This window comes from Aethina tumida, chromosome 2, assembly GCF_024364675.1.
Source record: "Aethina tumida isolate Nest 87 chromosome 2, icAetTumi1.1, whole genome shotgun sequence".
Taxonomy (NCBI): Eukaryota; Metazoa; Arthropoda; class Insecta; order Coleoptera; family Nitidulidae; genus Aethina; species Aethina tumida.
The window spans coordinates 35888983-35908799 of record NC_065436.1 but is presented as its reverse complement, the minus strand read 5'-3'; the positions used below and the strand labels follow the sequence as shown (position 1 = coordinate 35908799).

The window sequence follows — 19817 nt, the reverse complement described above, 5'->3', positions numbered from 1 at the left end:
ATAAAATAAAAACTTACTTGTACAATTTTGTTCCTCGTCACTGTTATCTAAGCAGTCATCATCACCATCGCATACCCAAGATTTGGGAATGCATCTTTGGTTGTTGCAGGTGAAGTCCCAATTGTTAGGGCAAGCTTGGACCGGTGGTTCGTGATCTGGATCTTGTTGACAGGTACGTTCATCAGTTGCCAATCTTTCTCCATACGGACAACCGCATTTGGCTATCAATCCTCTGTTGCCGTTAGGAATGGCGAAGCAGAGTTTCTGGCAGTTACCATTATTGTTCCAACAAGGGTGATCCCTGTCTATTTTTTGTTCATCTTCACTGTAAATCTTTACGCCATACAATCTGTTTGTCTGGGGTTCTTTTACCAAGATTTCCTCTTGATCACCGGTAAGTTTGTGGAGTTTGATTATAGCGTCCAATCGCCAGTCAGTAATGTACATGAAGTCCTTGTGAATGACAATACTGAACGGATGTCTGATAAGTCTTGAGTTTACAGTTTTAATATCAGTACCGTCCAAATTGGAGTGTTGTACGTGATCTAACAGCGCATCACACCAATACAATCTGTCTGTGTCAAAATCGATGGAAAGACCATTAGGCCAGCCAAGGGTGAGATTCTTGAATATAGTAAGATTGGATCCGTCACTAAAGGATCTTGATATGTTTGCTGGACGGTCCCATTCGGAGAAGAAAATGTAACCCTTGTTGGGGTGAATAACAATAGCTCTGGGGCGTTTCAGATTCTTCAAAAGAGTGCGTCTGTACGTAACATTCCTGGTGGACAGGACGTTCAAAGTTCCCTTTCTGCTGTCAATGTAGTACAAATTTTTGGCGGCCCAATCTACAGCCAGTCCTTCAACACCTTCATTTTGTGACGCTAGTACGATTTCCTTCGATGTACCGTTTCTATGAACTCTATGGATAACGTCTTGAAGCACGTCTGAGTAGTAAATATGTTGGTCTTTAGCATCGAAATCCAAGCCTACGAATCTTGCCCTCCTGGAAACCACAGGCAACATGGCCTCACTGAAGCCTTCAATCACAGGGTTTAACACTTTTCCTCTGATGAAACGTTGTTGCGAGTACATCAGGAATTCGGAAACCAAATCGCAGTTCCTTTCGTCTCTTGCTAGCCTAAAACCGATGTTGCAAGCACACCTGTAACCAACTCCAGGGTTGGTGTTGGTTAGAATACACATATGTTGACAGTTTCCATTGTTGTGGCCGCATGGATTGTTGGCATAGGGTTGTTGCAGCTGGTGGATGGCTTTGATGGCTCTGGGATCTCTTATGTCACGCATGCGGTAAATGGATTGAATGCTGGTGGTTTCGAATTTGTCCACGGACATGACTCCCTGCTTAGTACCGTCAGTCCAGTAAACCCTGCTTTCGAATAAGGCCAGACGAGCGGGACTAGGTACTGACTGGCCGCGGATCACCAGGAATCTGTTTTGGCCGTAGTAATCGACGGTTTCGATGTAATCCAAAAGAGAGTCGCACCAATATACTCGCTTAGCGATCAAATCTAAGGTGATGCCTGAAGCTTTGTAGGCTGCTTCGGAAACGACTGAAACTGTGTTGGTGCCGTCCATGTTGGCACGTACGACTTGAGTGCTGTCGGCGATGAACATGTAACCCATTGTTGGATCTAGAGCAATATCGGCGGGACTGGTGAGATTGGAGCCGAGTACGATTGCGTGCCATCTGCCTTGCAATTCAAAGACGTCGATTTTAAGACCTACTGAGTCGGCCACATATAATTTATTGCCGATCCAATCTACGGCGATGGCTACTGGGTACCAGGTTCCTGGAAGGGTTATATCCACATCTTGAGAACCGAATGATGGCATTCCGTTTAGTTGTTGTGAATGTATCTGTAATGAAAGTTTATGATATCCAGTTTAGTGGTTGGTGTTAATTGACTTACCCTTTTGGTTTTCACATCAGACCAATAAAGCGTGTTCTTTTGATAGTGATAATCTAAGCCGCTGGCTCCCGTGGTGTTGACAACGACTTGAACTTGATTTCCGGACGGATTCATCTTGAAAATGCTTTTGTCCTGGGCGAAATACAACATTAAACTACTGGAATTGACGGCGATGCAACGATTTCTGTCTTTAAGAACGTAACCCGGCGCACAAGAACATGTGTAACTTCCTTCAGTGTTGATGCACACTTGATCACAAAAACCCCATTCGGCGCATTCATTACGATCCGTACAAGTCTTGTTGTCCTGCGACAGCACTCGTCCGTCAGGACAATAGCAAACGCCTCCGGTTAGAGACGCCTGACACTTATATTCACAACCCAAGGAAGGACAAGACAATTTAGCTACAAAAACACGAAGAATTACAATTTAAAATACAAGAGAGACAAGTGATAAACTCACAGCAAGCGGTTATCTCGTCGGCGCCGTCCTCGCAGTCTCTTTTCCCATCGCACAGCTTGTTCTTCGGTATACATTTTGGAGAGCCGTTTGCCATGCCCCTCGGACAAAGGAATTTGTTATCCGGACAAGGGATTATCGTGCAGTTCACCTCGTCCGAACCGTCCGAACAATCCTGGAAACCGTCGCAGTGGAACACGCCTGGTATGCAAAGGGCGTTCGCACAACGGAACTGGACGCCGTGACATACTGGGAAATCTGTAATTTGTTTTAGCACAAATTTAATTTTGTTATTGAGTTCGAAATTAAATTTCAACTTGGAATACAACACCGTTGTTTGCGTTCCGTGAAAAATAACATTTCGATTTAATTAATTACGAGAATATTTTATCAAGCGTTTTTCTGCAAATACATATTAATTTTTATGCACAAATTTAACGAGGTTTGGTAAATAATTGTTTCGGAAGCTTTATTTAACAATTATCCATCAACGCATTATTCGATTATACATCGATTGTTTGGTAAAAACATCAGGATTTAATTTCAGCTGATAATAAAATTTAATTAACTATTTAATGTTGTAATTATGTAAATAAACTGATGAAAAATAAAATCTTTTTAATTGCAACAACTACAATGTGATTACGGCATGAAATTGTTGTTACATGTTAAAATAAAATATAAACTCACTGCATCCTTGTTCGTCGGAGTTGTCGCCGCAGTCGTTTTTGTGATCGCACTTTTGCGACAGTTCAATGCATCTTTGACCGTTGGCGCACCGGAACTGGTCCAGTTGACACGCGATTCCGGGACAGTTTTGTTCGTCCTTGCCGGAACGGCAGTCCAAATAACCGTCGCACTTCTTCTCCTTCGGTATGCACGGATCGGATGTCTTTTGGCCGCAGTGGAAGTCGTCCGGCTGGCATTTCCGATACGCTACGGCAGCAAAACAAGGTTTTAACTAAATCAATACAAATGGGCAGTAATGTGAAATGCACATACTACTCATATTAAAACAGATTAATGTACATGCGTTATTTTCAATGGGTTATGGCTAAACGGGATTTATGATTTAATAATGGCCCGATGCGTCTCTTCATTACGTCCTTATTAATTTTACAAACACACACCGGTAAAGGATCCAGTTTAATATAGGCTTAACAACAAAATTAATATCGGCCAACACTCCAACAAATCCAATTTTAATCGAAACTGTGAACTTGGTCGGGTTTAATTTATTTCCGGGCCCGCTTACAACGTATCTGTATATTATCGTGGCTAAGTTGTGCAACTCGATCCTAAAATCTGACAATCGATAGAGTAATAAAGTGTCGGTTTGGATTTACAACATCCAGCAGGTGTAATACAGGCCCAAACTTCGTGCAAGTCGAAAGTGTTTGTGTATGATCGTCTTAAAATTGTGACACATTGTCGCACTTTATGTACGACCAAAATAAACGTGAAGGGTCGGAAAAAACCGATTGGTTCGAAAATGGCATATTTATCACAAAAGAATAAACGCCAGAGGCGAAACGAAAACAAGCAATTACACTCGAACAATTTACGAGCCCGGAACGTTGTAAATATTAGCCGGAACAAAGGGATAGCGGCATAATAATTAGCCACCCTCCTCCAGAAAACAATTTCGTTTAATGATTCCGACAGACGAAAGGAATATGAAGCTGTGCAAGCTGACACTTTGAATTATAACATAACCGATCCCCATCGCGGAATGACGCCAAGAACAAATGGATATTGAACGTCTCGGATTATGTAGACCGATGTTGCCCACTTAACGTCTTCCGGTTGTGCGCCAGTGTTGAGTTGCGACTCGGGCGATTTAATGGATTTTGTTGTATCAGTTCCGTGCCAAAATTTTCGATGAATTGAAGCTTTAAAGATATTTGACCTGCGGTGTTCGGTCTCGTTGTTTCGAGGCACGAATCTAGTGGCTTATTGGTTGATTTGTCGGGACTTTTACTTCGTTAATGCTTGGCGTGTTCACGTTGAAGAGATCTCGATGGGATGGTGGAACATGATCCGGGATCCGGGTGGTTGTGTACGTATAAATCTGGATGCGTCATTAAGCCTCTCAACGTTTTGACAAATATTGAACACATCGGTGGCGTCAAGTTGATTAACGCCCCACACTCAACCAGTTAATTTACGTTTAGCATGAGTTTAGATACGTCCTGTGTCGCCGTCTATGATTTATACTTACTACATTCGGTCTCGTCGGATCCGTCGATACAGTCGACCGTCATGTCGCAGCGGTGGTGCTGCGGAAGACAATACGTTTTGTTCCATATGTATTGGTGGCATGACAGCTGTCCCGGTTCGCAGTCGGGCGGTGCTGCAACAGAAAAAAAAACGGGGGGATTTAGCGGGACATATCGGATTCGACGTGTGAGCCGGACACTGACAGGCCGGAAATAATCGTAGGGGAAACAACTGATATAAATTAAATCAGTATCTCGTCGATTTCCAATGTTTACGATTTTCTGTATGACAGGATTAGATTAAAAGTTTATGTCTAAATGTAAAAAACGGTAAATTTTTGATGAGCACTGTTTGATATATGCCTGGAAATTAACGAGGGATGAAGCTATTAAATTGTTTTAAAACTTTTGAATTTTTTTTCATATGGGTCATTCATCTTGATAATAGTTTATCATTTTACTTAAAGCGACGTCTAGAATTGAAGGAATGCTCGACTGATAGCTGAGTAATTTATGCATCCTAAGGTACCTAATTTGTTTCGTTCAGAATAAAAATAACTGAGTTACAGCTTTAGAAAGTTAAAAATTTCATGTAATCTTTGTCGATTTTCTGTCACTTCTATCATTTGAGAAATATACTGCGTAGCTTTTAAAGCGGACTATTTTAATTAATTTCAAAAATCAATGCAACATATTTGTTGTAATAATTATAATACATTTATTATCAAAATATATATTAATGTGATCTCATGCATAAATTAATTAAATCAAATTTCATAAACAACAAAACTTTTACAACAGAAATAAAACTAATATCACAGAATTCTTGGGAAATTATTAAAACAAATCTGGAAGAATGTAGTGGTTAATGTTGTGTTTTTTAGTCAGTACTTGGTCGATGCCCTCTTGCTCTTCGAGCAATTTCCACGTTCCTTGACATACTCAAAATAAGTGAACGAATAAATTTAAATAAAATTAAAGTAAATTCTTCTCTAAAAGCATTAGCAATTGTCTTTGAAGAAGATACTATACGTGTTCATTTGGATCTGGTGGATGCCAGGACCACTGCATTGTGTGTGGAGTTACACATTGTCGTTTAGAAAAACAAAATCTGGTCCAAATTCTTGAGCAATTGGGATGGTTGAATAACTAATCGAAGAGCATTTATGATTTCTTAGTTTAATATGAGCAATTCCATTCTTGACTTTACAAAAATTCCACCTTACAATGTTACAGAACCATCCCCAGTTGAAGCCATCTTTTGCTCATGATATCTCCCACCACACTTAGGCAATGTTAAATGTCAACCTCCACCATGTCAATTCCATTATACACTTGGGCTACTTGTTGTTGATTCAAATTGCCATGTTCCAAAATTGTAATTATAGTGTAAAAAACTTCAATGAGAAGCCTTTTGTGTTAAATAATAGATAAAATAAAAAACGTTCAAATTCACAAAATGTGATTTTTGGAAATAAAAATTTTACATGAAATATTGTTTATTTTTATGTTTGTTAAATGTATAAAAAGTAAAATAAATTTAAAATACTGACCTAGAGCTGCAAATGTAATAACATATTGGAAATATTTAATCTAGGAAATTCAAATTATTCACTTTAAAACACGGTCAGTATTATCCAACAATAAATAATTTGAATATCCCTAGCTTTACATTTTTAATTGATAGAATTACAAATATTTGGAATTCTAACAGACTAGATAATAAATTATGATGAATGAAAGAAACAAAAGACAGTGTGCAGCACTTTTCATTTATTTCATATATTATGTAAATAGATGAAAAATGGCTAATTAAAATTCTGTAATTTAATCGGTAGAATATTTAAATGGCATCGACTTCTTGAAAAACAATTTTCTAATTTAATTGAAGTAGATATTTAAAAATAGTCTTCAAATCATTATATTATATAACAAGAATATATTTAATGAGTTTTTCAACTCAGGATTCGAAGGTCAATATAAAAATCCCTATCATGTAAAAAAATTGCCCTAGTCGCAATGTTTTAATTAATTCTCATTCATTATATCAAAATATTCAAGTTTAATTTCCAGGTTCAAATAAGGCAATTAAAATTCATTTTTTCATCAGCACTTGGATTTTTTCTTAGAAAATCTAGGTGGTTAAAGAAATGAAGAAGGTGAAAGGTTTCACCAATACATGACTGAATTAGAAAGAAGAAATCAAAGCTTTAGGAACGAGTTGGGGTTAAAAAAATGAACAACGTGAAAGCTTTCACCAATACATGACTGAAATAGAAAGAAGAAATCAAAGCTTTAAGGGTTTCTAATACGAGAAGCCGCAACCGATAGAAAGTAAAAGTTCAAATTGAAGCTCTTCAAAAAGTTTCAATTGATGATATAAACAGCAGTAAAATTTATTTTCCATCATAACATTTCCACTTTATCTACCAGAACTTGAAATGCTTGTAATTAAATGAATTAACGATAAACTGATAAACAACAATGTCCTAAAAAACGTCAAAATTGTTTATATATTTTTGTTGCTGTAAACTAGAGTAAGTAGAGTAAAAAATATAGGATCATTATAACTTGTTTTTGCTGTTTGAAACGTATCTGGTAAATAAACAGTCACAACAATATTGCAGTATAAAAATTAAATTAAAAGTCTACGTCTAAATCTAAAAATCAACAAATTTTTGTTTGTGCTGTTGAAAAAAATAAACAAGCATAAAAACATTACAGAATAAAACACGATTATTAACCTTTTTCTGTACTTTGTTTTTCATTCTTTTATTGTTTCACTGGATAAATTGAAAGTTTACATATCGAATGGATTTAATAATGCCCACATTTTTCATTCCGAACATAAAATAAACATGTTGCTGCACAGTAACAACGACGATAAAATGCATTTCGTTGTTTATAATTAAATGATATTGTTCACAAGCATTCCCCATTACAAATGTACTGTATGTATGCATACAGATCCCATCGAATATTTATCATTTTTATGCCCTTCGTGGATTTTTGACCAAAAGATCGCAAATTATGCGGGCGCAAATTAATTGTGCGGTCCACCGCTATATTTCCAATCCGAATTGATTGTTTTGTTACGGTCAAATAAATTCTTTAATCGAGAATCGACAATCAATTATTAATTGGCCGGATTTTGTTATATGTCGGCGAAAACAAAAATTCCACCGCAGCATAAATTGAAATGGGCCCTAATGAGAAATTAAACGCGTTTCATCCCTCCGAACGATCGACATCGCGTTTAGATATTCGCTTTGATCGTTGTTACATCGAAATATGAAATCACGAGTTACATTATTAACTAGGTAAGTAATCGTGAATAATTAAGCGCCACTCGTACACATTAAAGTTTCCAGATTAAATCGTAACATGTCTGTCTGGCGGGTTGGGGGAAGCAAAAGTGAGAAATAAAAAGCTAATAATCCGGACGATTTAATTTTATTATTCCGGACAATCAAACCTAATGAGCACATAAAAAATGTATGTTTGAATCTCATGGAGAATTGTAAAATTTTTATGGGCCACTTCGGTGCGCAACAATTCCCATTTTAACTGTCTAATCGGGTTTAATAAGATAAATTTATGTAATTCAATTTATGTCGGTCGGATCATAAAGGTGTTATTTTAGAATAATAAGGTTTGCTTGCCAGTTAACCATCGGGTTACAGTAATTAAATTAAGCCGCTCGTTAAGTGGATTTCTAAGGGCATATAAAACCGACTATTAATACCTGAAAAGCATACATGTGCGCCTCAAAATCTGCCTCTATTTTGACTGTATTAATTTTTAAGTGCGAAATTAAACTGACTCGCGCGGAGTTCACATAAAATATTTTATAAGTTATAAAATGGAAATGTTGCCTATTCGAAAAAGTAATTCACTTTTTCGTTTCATGTTTTATTTGAATAAATTTTTATATGAAATTTTTAAATTAAAATGTTTTATTCCCTAACCACCTCTACTATATTTAAAATATTTTAGACAAAAAATGATGTTTCAAGTGCAATAATTCTTGCAATTATGTGTTTAAAAATCAACTAAAAGTGACAGAAGATTCACAATGAATGAGCTGATGATGAATAACATCAATGTCGTCCGGAAACCTCTACCAAGGAAGAAATTAAAAAATATCTATTACGAAACAATAAGTTTCAAAATGTAAAATAGAAACTTCTACCTCAATCACCATATGGTATATGCATTTCTCCATGTAACTATTATTTTTCTTTGTCATTATCTAATTTTTTATGTAATAAACGATTTACCTCAAACGTGAAAGTCAAAACTGAAGATTATTTACTCTTTATTATAATGAATATTAATTTTTGTCATTCTCCAATTTGTACGTAATAAATAAAGTTAATTCTGAAGAGAACAAAACTGAGTTTGATCTTTTCTTCAATTTCAAGAACCCGATATTTTTTGTCTCATGGTATGAATTTGCTAGTAGAACATTGGCCAAAAATTGTTCATATTAATAATTATTTTCACTGTAAAATTTGTTAACGTAATAAATTCTTTAATTCTGAAGAAGAGGGCAAAGTTGAGATTGATATATTTTTCAGTTTCAAAAATCTTTTCTTGTGGCATGAATTTGCTGGTAGAATGTTGGTAAAAAATTGGTCATTATAATGATTATTTATTTTTGTCATTGTTCAATTATTTAACGTAATAAATGATTTAATTCTGAAGAGTGGGGAAAAATTGAGATTAAACTTTTATTCAGTTCCAAGATAATGATTATTTATTTTAGATAATAAACACTTTAATTCTGAACAAAAATTTCAATAATCAGTATTTTATCTCATGTCATTAATTTGCTGGTAGAATGTTGGCAACAAGTTGGTCATTAAATGATTATTTATTTTTGCCATTGTCCAATTACTTAACGAAATAAATAATTTAATTGTAAAGAGTACGGAAAAACTGACATTGAACTTTTCTTCAGCTCCAAATTTTTTTTTGTACGCATTTGCTGGTAGATATTTGGCAAAAAGTTGATATAATGATTATTTATTTTCGCTATAGTACAATTTTTAACGGAATAAACGGTTTAATTCTGAAGTGGGGAAAAATTGAGATAGAACTTTTCTTTAATTCCAAGGAACAGGATTTCTTTTGTGGTATGAATTTGCTGGCAGACTGTTGGCAAAAAGTTTGTCATTATAATGAATTATTATTTTTGTCAGTATCTAATTTTTTAGGTAATAAACAGTTTAATACTAAAGAAGAGGATAAAATTGAGATTGATTTAATTTCCAGTTTCAGGAATTTCGATTTTTTTTCTCGTGGCATAAATTTCCTGGTAGAATGTTGAAAACTTATTTTTGACATTGTTCAATTTTTTAACGTAATAAACTGTTTAATTCTGAACGGTAGGGTAAAATTGAGATTGAACTTTTCCTCAAAACCCGGATTTTTTATGGTATGAATTTTCCCACTAGAAAATGATAATGATTAATTACTTTTGTTATTATTCAGTTTTTAGACTTAATATTTTAATTCTGAAAAGATGAGCAAAACTGACTGATAAATATTTTCTTCAGTTTAGAACCCGGAATTATTATTATAATTCTTGGGTTGAACTTGCTGATAGAATGTTGACAAAAAATTGTTTATTATAATGATTATTTGTCAATATCTAAGTTTTTATGTAATAATCAGTTTAATCATGAAGAGGACGGCAAAAGGGAAGTTGAGCTTTTCTTCAATTTCAAGAACCCAGATTTTGTTTCGTCACATGAATACGCTTGTAGAAAATGAATCATTATAATAATTATAAGTTATTTTAAACAAAGTTTAAAATGCTATTTTAAAGTTAAACTTTGAAAACGTAAATTACTTTTCCCAGTATCTAATAATAATATAATTTTATGTGGCTTATGTAAAACTCAAGTGTCATTTTTCAATAAGACTTTTTATAGCTGTTAAAAAATGTTACTACTAAAAACTTCCTAATTGTTTCTAATAAACGTGTATAAGTTTCCCCGTGCCATAAAACATACAAGTTAAGTTTGTAACTCCGGGAGTTTGGTCAAACCGTTTTAATTCAATAAAAACCACATGGTACAACGATAAATACGAAACTGTTCGGAATAATCCACGTAAGGAGCATTAATTTTCCTAAATTCGAGGCGATAATTGAAATTGTTTATTGGTGTAAATGAATTTACGAGGCATTTATAAAAAGTGAAACCCGTGGTAATAACTGTTACGTTTTTAATTTTATTGTCCGTACGATTTAAAGTTACAAATTGCCATTCTAGATACGACTCGTCAGGAAATATGTGACGTATAATTCCACAAAAATCGCAGATTTCATTTTATAGAGCTGGGCAATAAAATTTTGACATATTAAACTTTCTATAACTCGCTTTTTATTGCCTCCAGTTCGCCTTTTATGAAACGATCCCTGTGCTTTTTCCCGTTCCAACAAAAATCTGTTTTATTCCTGCTTTATTGTTACTTTTTCACCAAAAAAGCTGATGTTATAGTAAGTAATATTGCGCTTATCTAAAGAGCGTCCGCTAAAATATTCGCATTCATCCGACATCGGGCAAAGTTAAAAACCACTTTAAATTCAAATAAAACCACTTCATTACGACGTCGCAATGAAATATTAGATTTCCTTATTTAAACATTGTGCTGAAAGACGTATTCAAAATAAATTTCGGTTTAGCTTGGGAAGAATACTCACGACAAGCCTGGAATTCGTCTTCGCCGTTCTCGCAGTCCTTCTGGTAATTACAGACCCACAAGGACGGTATACATTTGCCCTCGGGACACCGGAACATTCCCTGGGGACAGACCACTCCGGACACATCACCTGCAAAACAATTTCGGATTAATAAATAAATTTGTCGGCGGGAATAATTCCCGTTGATGGCTTTTCGGCGAACGTAATTTGGTCTTTCGTTAATATGTAAATTGTTTACGTGAACTTATTATTGGATTATGTGCGTTGTTCAAAATAATTCCGCAATTACAATCCTAATTATTGTAATGTAACAACAAACAATCGGCATTGATTATTGATGAATAGAAAACTGATTAGCGGTACACAATAATAACAATTACCGTATAATAAATGTAAAATTTGTATTTGTATCGGCGTTAATATTCAATGAACATTGATTATTGTCTCAGAATTGATAATATCATATGATTTCATACGAATGCAACAAAACCACACCCAAAACAAAGATGCATTGTTTACACTGTAATAAATCAATTAAATAACATACACACAACAATATTTGTTGTATTTTCGTGTTAATAATTATCCATATAGAGTTTTATGTCCGTCTAAAAATTTATTTATTATTTTAACGGACGTTGTAATAGGATAAGAGTTTTTTGAAATACTATTTTAATAATTAAAATTTGTGGTTTCCTTAACTGGAAACCAACATACAACATATTGTTTACTTTGGCGTCCGAACTAACGCCAAGTTTTAATTACATGCAGCATTGTTCACCGATAAGACATTATGCATGCCCTCATCGAATGTGTCACTGGTACATAATTAACGGTGGTAGGTTAATACTACGCGGAACGAGCAACGGTAAACTTCACTTTACACGGTGAATAATAATCATAATCAACGTCACGACGCGTCAGTTCGAAACTCGATGGAAATATGCTGATTTAATCTGAAGTGCATTTATTTGATGTTATTTATTTTGACTCGTTGGATAAATATGCAATAACTGGCTTATGATGGACCCTTGGGAGATTTTTTGATTTGCTGAAAAAATGGGGAATTTCCCCATCAAATATGCATATAATGGACATTCGTTAGTAATCTATTAAAAGCGAATATTTACTAAGCGGCTGTAAATCAGTTAATTTAAAAATTCAGTATTTTAAAAATAGTTCGTAATTGTACTTCGTTGAGATTTTTTTTAGATAAGTGATATTTGAAGAACACTGAATGTTATTTATTTGACAAAGCGTTTTAAAAATGGGGAATCTCCTAGTGAAATTTGCATTTAAAATAGACTTAATTAATAATTCATTAAATTCGAATCCAAAAATGTCCAAAATGTAAATGTAGTATATGTTTTTTCTTTATATAAATGATATTTAAAGTACTCTGAATGTTACTAAATTGTCAAAGAGTTCCAAATTTGATAATGAAGCACTTTAAATAATATCCTTTAATTTTAATTAATTTAAGCTTTTTCTTAAATAAATGATATTTAAAATACTTTTAATGTTTTTACATTGACAAAAAGTTATAATCAAAATCTCTTTGTATTACAAATGGGGAATCTCCAGGTGAAATTTGCATATAATAAACTGCATTAATAATCCCTTAAATTCCGAGTTCATAATAAGCGGTTGTCCACTATAAAAAGCACAAAAATGTTAATCTGAAAATGTAGTATTTTAATAATAGTTTGTAATTTCATTCAGTATATATATATATTTTCTTTAGATAAATGATATTTAAAGTATTCAGAATATTAATAAATTTTCAAAGAGTTCCATAACCATCATCCCTTTGTAGGAAAATGGAAATCTCCCAATAAAACTTGTATATAATAAACTCCATTAATAATCCATTACATTCGAGTCCATAACAAACGGGTGTCCACTACAAAATATTCAAAAATGTAAATTTGATAATGTAGTACTTAAGTAATATCTTCTAATTTTACTTAGTTTAAATTTTTTTCTTAAATAAATGATATTTAAAATACTTTAAATTTTACTAAATTGACAAAAAGTTCTACAAATATAATTTCTTTGCAGGAAAAATCGGGAATTTCCAGGTGAAATTTCATATAATGAAATGCACTAATAATCCCTCAAATTCCGAGTTGATAATAAGCAAGTATACACTATAAAAAGCTAAAAATTAAATTTGACAATGTAGCACTTTGATAATAGTTTGTAATTTTACTCAGTATATGTTTCTTCTTTAATTATGTTAAATTATATTCAAAGTACACTGAATGTTATTAAATTGTCGAAGACTTTCATAACCAACTTTTTTACAGGAAAATGGAAAATCCCCTAATGAAAATTGCATATAATAAACTCCATTAATAATCCATTAAATTCGAGTGCATAACAAACGAGTTTCCACTAAAAAAAACTTAAAAATGAAAATTTGATAATGTAGTACTTAAGTAATATCTCCTAATTTCACTTAGTTTAATTTTTTTATTAAATAAATGATATTTAAAATATTTTGAAAGTTACTAAATTGACAAAAAGTGCTATAAACTTAATCTCTTTGCAGGAAAATCGAAAATCCCCTAATGAAATTTGCATATTATGAACTTCACTAATAATCCCATAAATTCCGAGTTCATAATAAGCGAGTATCCACTATAAAAAACTAAAAATGTAAATCTGACAATGTAGTACTTTAATAATAGTTTGTAATTTTAGTCAGTATATGTTTTTTCTTTAATTAAATTATATTCAAAGAACTCTGAAGGTTACTATATTGTCGGAGAGTTTCATAACCATCATCTCTGCAGGAAAATGGAGAATTCCCTAATGAAACTTGCATATAATAAACTCCAAAAAACTCAAAAATGTAAATTTGATAATGTAGTACTTTTTTTAAATTAATGATATATAAAGTACTCTGAATATTAACAAATTGTCAAAGACTTCCAGAACCATCATCTCTTTCCAGGAAAATGAAGAATCCCCTAATGAGATTTGTATATAACAAGCCCAGTGGATTAATGAATAATCCTTTAAATTCGAGTCCATAATAAGTATTACAAAAAACTCAAAAATATAAATTTGATAATGTAGTACCATCAGCTTTTTGTAGAAAAAATGAAATAAATGAATTCCCCGATGAAATTTAGATATAATGGACATAAATTAAACGATGCATTTCTTTAATAGAATATCAGTTTCAATAACTGAAAATATTTCTTAATTGTGATTTCAAACGATTTGTGCTGGGATTCCTAAAAAGAAAAAACACTTGAATGATAAAATTATGTGTATACATTTGTGAGGACGATAAACAGAACGGTTGCGTAAAGGATTTTTAATCGTAATTTATCACACACGAACTTCATATATTATGGAATAAACGACACATCGAAATAAAAGCACGAAAACCGGTAATTTATGTGGGCACGATGAACACTATGCTCCGCATAACCTAAACGATTATCGTCGTATTGCAAATATGCGCATCCGAAATTCGCCAACGGGAATAAATGCGGAAACCGAGGAATGTTTTATTTGCCTTCCGCATTATTTATATATCGGCCAATTCGACGACGTCGCCAATAAAAAAAAGGAAAACGATTAAGATCCGAATAAAACACATTCCCGTGCAGCCATCGCGATGGTGCGGTATTAATTTAGAAATTCGGAAAATTGCCAGACCGCCATTGTCCGATATTATGCCCGTCCAGATTTACTACCGCAATAAGTGGTCCGTGGAGTGAAAGCAAGTGTCGTTTTTTTTTATTTCGGTTGAAAACACTTTATTTATGTAGACGATAAATCTGCTTGGATTAATCCTCGATGTGGCAATGTACGACGATATTGCCTGTTGGTAAAATCTATTGAACAAAAACGCATTTTTACGCTTAATTAATTAATTTATATGTTAAATACTTCACTTTGTGTAAACTCGTTTTTTTTTTGGGGCGACATAAATATCGGATTAACCCGGGGGAAAAGTGGAGATAACTTCGACGGCAAATATTAATGTATCAGGACCTGACAAAGGACTGCTCTCGACAATTGCCTTTCGTGCGCAGATAAATAACTAAATTACGTGTAAAGAATACCCATCTTGAAGGGTGGGAGAACTGTGGAAGGAGTGGAGTTGATAAATAAATCATGGGAACTCTTTGTCGGTCACATCATTTACTTTTTTTCTTTTAAAAAGATACCAGCAGATTATGCTGGGAACTTTTCGTCGGGCTGAAAACTTTTTGAGACACACGCTTTATTTTCATTTTGTCCTGGTGTCAGTCGAGTGGCCTTTTATCATGATATAATCATGATGTAAGGACGTCTGTTCTTTTTTATCCAGACTTTTGAAAGTTGTTGGCGTAGAAGAGTCACAACAATGGGTCAGTATTAACCAGACTTTAGCTCATTAGTTGGTGTCTGTCAAAACCTTTTTAATACTGAGAGAAATCCCAAGAACTTCTTCCTTACATTTAAGCCCAACTGCACCGAATGGTTTCATTAGTTGATTGTTTAAATTACTGTTGTATGTTCCAGTTTTAACAAATACAGCATATTGTGCTTAACACAACAATGACTTTCATATCAAGAAAAATGCGTTCACATTCGTTGTAATGAACATTACCAGACAACAATGGTAATTGCATTAGAAATTGCGTTGCATTAATGGTTTAACTACCTAACAGCGGGCACAAAGGGATTTTCCACCTAAATTCGATTAATTGTTGCCTAATTTGATGGCGCAAACTTCACACGGACAAAAGCTGTCTGAATGAAATTCTTTATCGATAATCATAATAATACTTGGGTCTATTGTAGACCTCTATTTCCCAGTGTAAAGAAAATATGCAATGCATTAATTGGGTCATGAATCACTGCAAAACGATCCTCAACCCAATTAAGGAATTGAAGAGCTCTTGTGCTATAAAAAAAAACGAAGCGATTTCCATAAATCAATTCGCCCTAATGCATTTCAATATCCATTTCCCGGTGAATACACCTTTTGCGCTTTTATTGCCGTTACAACGGGGCCGGTTGAAAGAAAAACAGGGGCCAAGTGTTCGCGGGAGTTGGGACCGTAAATTTGCGGCAGTGTATTATCTGCGATTCGAGTGGAGAGATTACTCTCCCCAGTTATTGGCACGAGTGTGTCTTATCCGATTCGTTTTTGCTATTGGACTTGTAACGCTCGCACTGGGGGGCAGGTGAGAGTTAACAAAAACTAAAAATAAAGGCACGTGATCCTTTGAAATAATATGTGTCTGGAACTGAATGAATTTTGTTATGGTCATCATGTAGATGTTCTATTGAATCCTGAAAGCCATTCCTAAAATTGGCAAATTTAACAATAATAAAACAAATACTTACATATTAAAAAATGAATTTTACAAGGAAATACAATAAATAGACCATAACTATTATTACTCTTCTAGATGTCTTAAGTATTGAACAAATCTAAGAAAGTGAATGGTACCAGCTGAGACAATAATAAAACGGTAAAACAATGACAATTAAGGAGAGTTATTTATTACATTTATTTGTGTCGAATTTCTAAACTTTATACGGGGTAATTCATCTAACTTATACATTAGTTTATGGAAAACAGACAAAGCTATTGATTATAGCAATTGTAACTTAAAAATTATTATAGCAATTGTAACTTAACTTGAACTACTTTACTAATTTATTTTGAAAAAAATTACAATTCTGTTTTCTCCAGAACACCCTGTATATTTTTGGGTTTTTAAATTCTATATGCATTTGCAAAATAAAGTGACTATACCACGTCCTATACCTAAACCCAATAGATTCTGTATTATTTTTTTTTCCAAAACTTTGGACAGATTGTTGATTTGATCTAACTAAAATGAATCGGTAAAGTCTGTGTTAATATTCAATTTATGTATATAATATATACCATCATACCAATCGGAAGGTTCATTACTTTTCAATTTAGTTATGCTAAAATGTACATTGTGTCATGTTATATTAAAAATAAATTTATGAATGTTTTAAGATACATAAAATTAAACGAAACACCCTGTTTAAAGTTGTAAGTTCTAATAATGGCTTCATATAGAATGGTTCCTGGTTAATGAGTAGGCCAAAAATAAACTTTCCAGTATCAAAATTAGTGGCTTTATTCACATTTTTGTTAGATCACCAACCGTCAAAACTTTTGAATAAATGAGAGACCATCAATATGTCCAAATTTTTGAAAAAATATCTCAAACACTATCTTGGTACTATAGAAAGGTTTTTTAGAGGGAAAAATCTAATACTCTCTCCAATTCTATCAGCAGATGTCTTGCAAGATTTTCCACCCTCTATTCCAAAACAATGTTTTACAAGCAAATTCTTGTCACGAGAACAAAAAGAATAACATTGTGTTATGTTACATTAAAAATAAATTAATGAATGTTTTAAGATACATAAAATTAAACGGAACACGATGTATAAAAGTTGTAAGTACTAATAATATCTCCATATAGGAATGGTTCTTGGTTAATGTGTAGATCAGAAATAAACTTTCCATTAGCAAAATTAGTGGCTTTATACACATTTTTGTTAGATCTTCAAACTGACAAAACTTTTGAATAAATAAGAGACCATTAATCTGTCAAAATTTTTGAAAAATCTAACTCATTGGTACTGTAGAAAGGGTTTTTAGTGGATAAAAATCTGACGCTCACTTCAATTCTGTCAGCAAATGTCTTACAAGATTTTCCACCCTCCATTCCAAAACAATGTTTTACAAGCAAATTCATATAAAGAGAAAAAAAAAAATATTAGTTAAGCTGATCAAAAAATCAACGTCAGTTTAGAATTAAAATTGAACTTCATCACTCACAACATCTTCAAATGAATGGAACATGCCATTCCTATTGCTTTATTCTATTTCCTATTGTTTGAACTCATAAAGCAAATTTGCCCTCATTTATTCAAGTAAATCAAGAACCAGAATGATAACAAACTTCATATCATTATTCTTATAGGTATATCGCTGCTTAGCTATCGAGTACTGCTTGATGAAGTGTAAACGGAAATTTGAATTTGAAGCACATGCAGAAAAAGCCTGAAAAAACGTAGGGGTGGGAATTGAATTGAACTCCCTGTCGTGAATGTTAAACCGATAATCGGTTGCGTGCGTCTCGCACGGACCAATTACGGTCGCAGATGATCGGATCGACTTAATGAGCGACCGATTGGTATTATTGAAATCCGGCCATAATCATCGGTGCTAGTGTACAACCAGACATTTCCCCGGGGAATTATCCGAACTGTACCGGGGGCTGTTCCGTCCCGATGCTCAGAGGCATAACACATTTCGCACCACGTCTACTAACTTCCCAGTCAGATAATTTCAGAACTCCCATTAACTTAAATATTACGCCCGTTCGGGGAGAGAGCGAGAGCGTGCTTTAATCTTTTTACCGCCTCTCTACATGTGTACGCCGAACCGTCTCGTGCGAATTGCATGTTCCGATTGCCTGGAGGAAATCTAGCGGAGCCAAGGGAAAAAATATGTTCCAGAAAACAAGAACTTGTAAAATTACACGATTGCGGAGAGATTTTACCCATGTTTTGTATGTGATTTTGTGTGTTTCGATCAACGTTCAGAATGTAATTACTGGCAATGCAACAAAACAAATACAATTCGACATATTGAAACTAGAAAATCGATGGTACCTCGTTCTTAATTAACGAACGGCGACACAGGTCTGAATAATTGAGATCACAGAAGCAATAACTGGTAAAACTTTTCGATTTGAGGAAATTTTAACCTAACCCAAATAGTTAGTTGATGTCAAATTATTCGATCAATTATTTTTCATTTAAATATTAACTTATAAATTTATTAACTGAAAAATTATATTTTTAAGTAAATAATATCTGTGTGTATAAATTAACCTCTGTTATAAACTTCTCATTCTCATGATTTACTTTTAGGTAAAGATATTTTAATATGTAATACTTACTCTGGTCTCATAAGTTAGAACTTGATAATTTAGTTCCAACAGGATCCAAGTAAATTTAAAGTTATAGTTTACCTTAAGTACAACGTAATAGTTAATATAATAAAGAGTTCTGGGAAATTTGCTTGAACCACTAACTAAATTTGTTACTACCTAGGTTCCAACTTGTAGCAAGAGTATATCCAATTTATAAGCATGAAGTTGTAACATGATTTTTTTTAATTTTAAATATTACAATAAATATTTACTACACTTGTTTGTTTTTATTAATAACATTTTGTTTTACTTAATTTATTTGTTTACATAATGAAATAACATGAACATGAAATGAATTGGATGAAATTTATTAAACTATACTATTCCAAAAAATTAACACACTACACCGATGATTGAAAACGGCAAAAATAAACGTTTACACTCTTTGTATATTTATTTTAAAAATAGGTTTTCATTTATATTTGTTACAAAAAATCTTAAAAAATATTGTTATTCTAAAAAAGAATTACAAAAATTGATGTTTATAAAA

General features: G+C 33.2%; 1 protein-coding gene across 1 annotated transcript in view; it reads right to left on the bottom strand.

Moving 5' to 3' along the window:
• Positions 1-19817, bottom strand: part of LOC109595737 (low-density lipoprotein receptor-related protein 2) — a 113478-nt gene that overhangs the window by 12294 nt on the left and 81367 nt on the right. The window contains exons 2-7 of the mRNA XM_049962723.1: positions 11325-11453; positions 4615-4746; positions 3084-3329; positions 2397-2651; positions 1935-2338; positions 18-1881 (exon numbers count right to left, since the gene is read on the bottom strand). Of these exons, the coding sequence (XP_049818680.1) occupies positions 18-1881; positions 1935-2338; positions 2397-2651; positions 3084-3329; positions 4615-4746; positions 11325-11453 (3030 nt within the window). The remainder of the gene's footprint in view (positions 1-17; positions 1882-1934; positions 2339-2396; positions 2652-3083; positions 3330-4614; positions 4747-11324; positions 11454-19817) is intronic.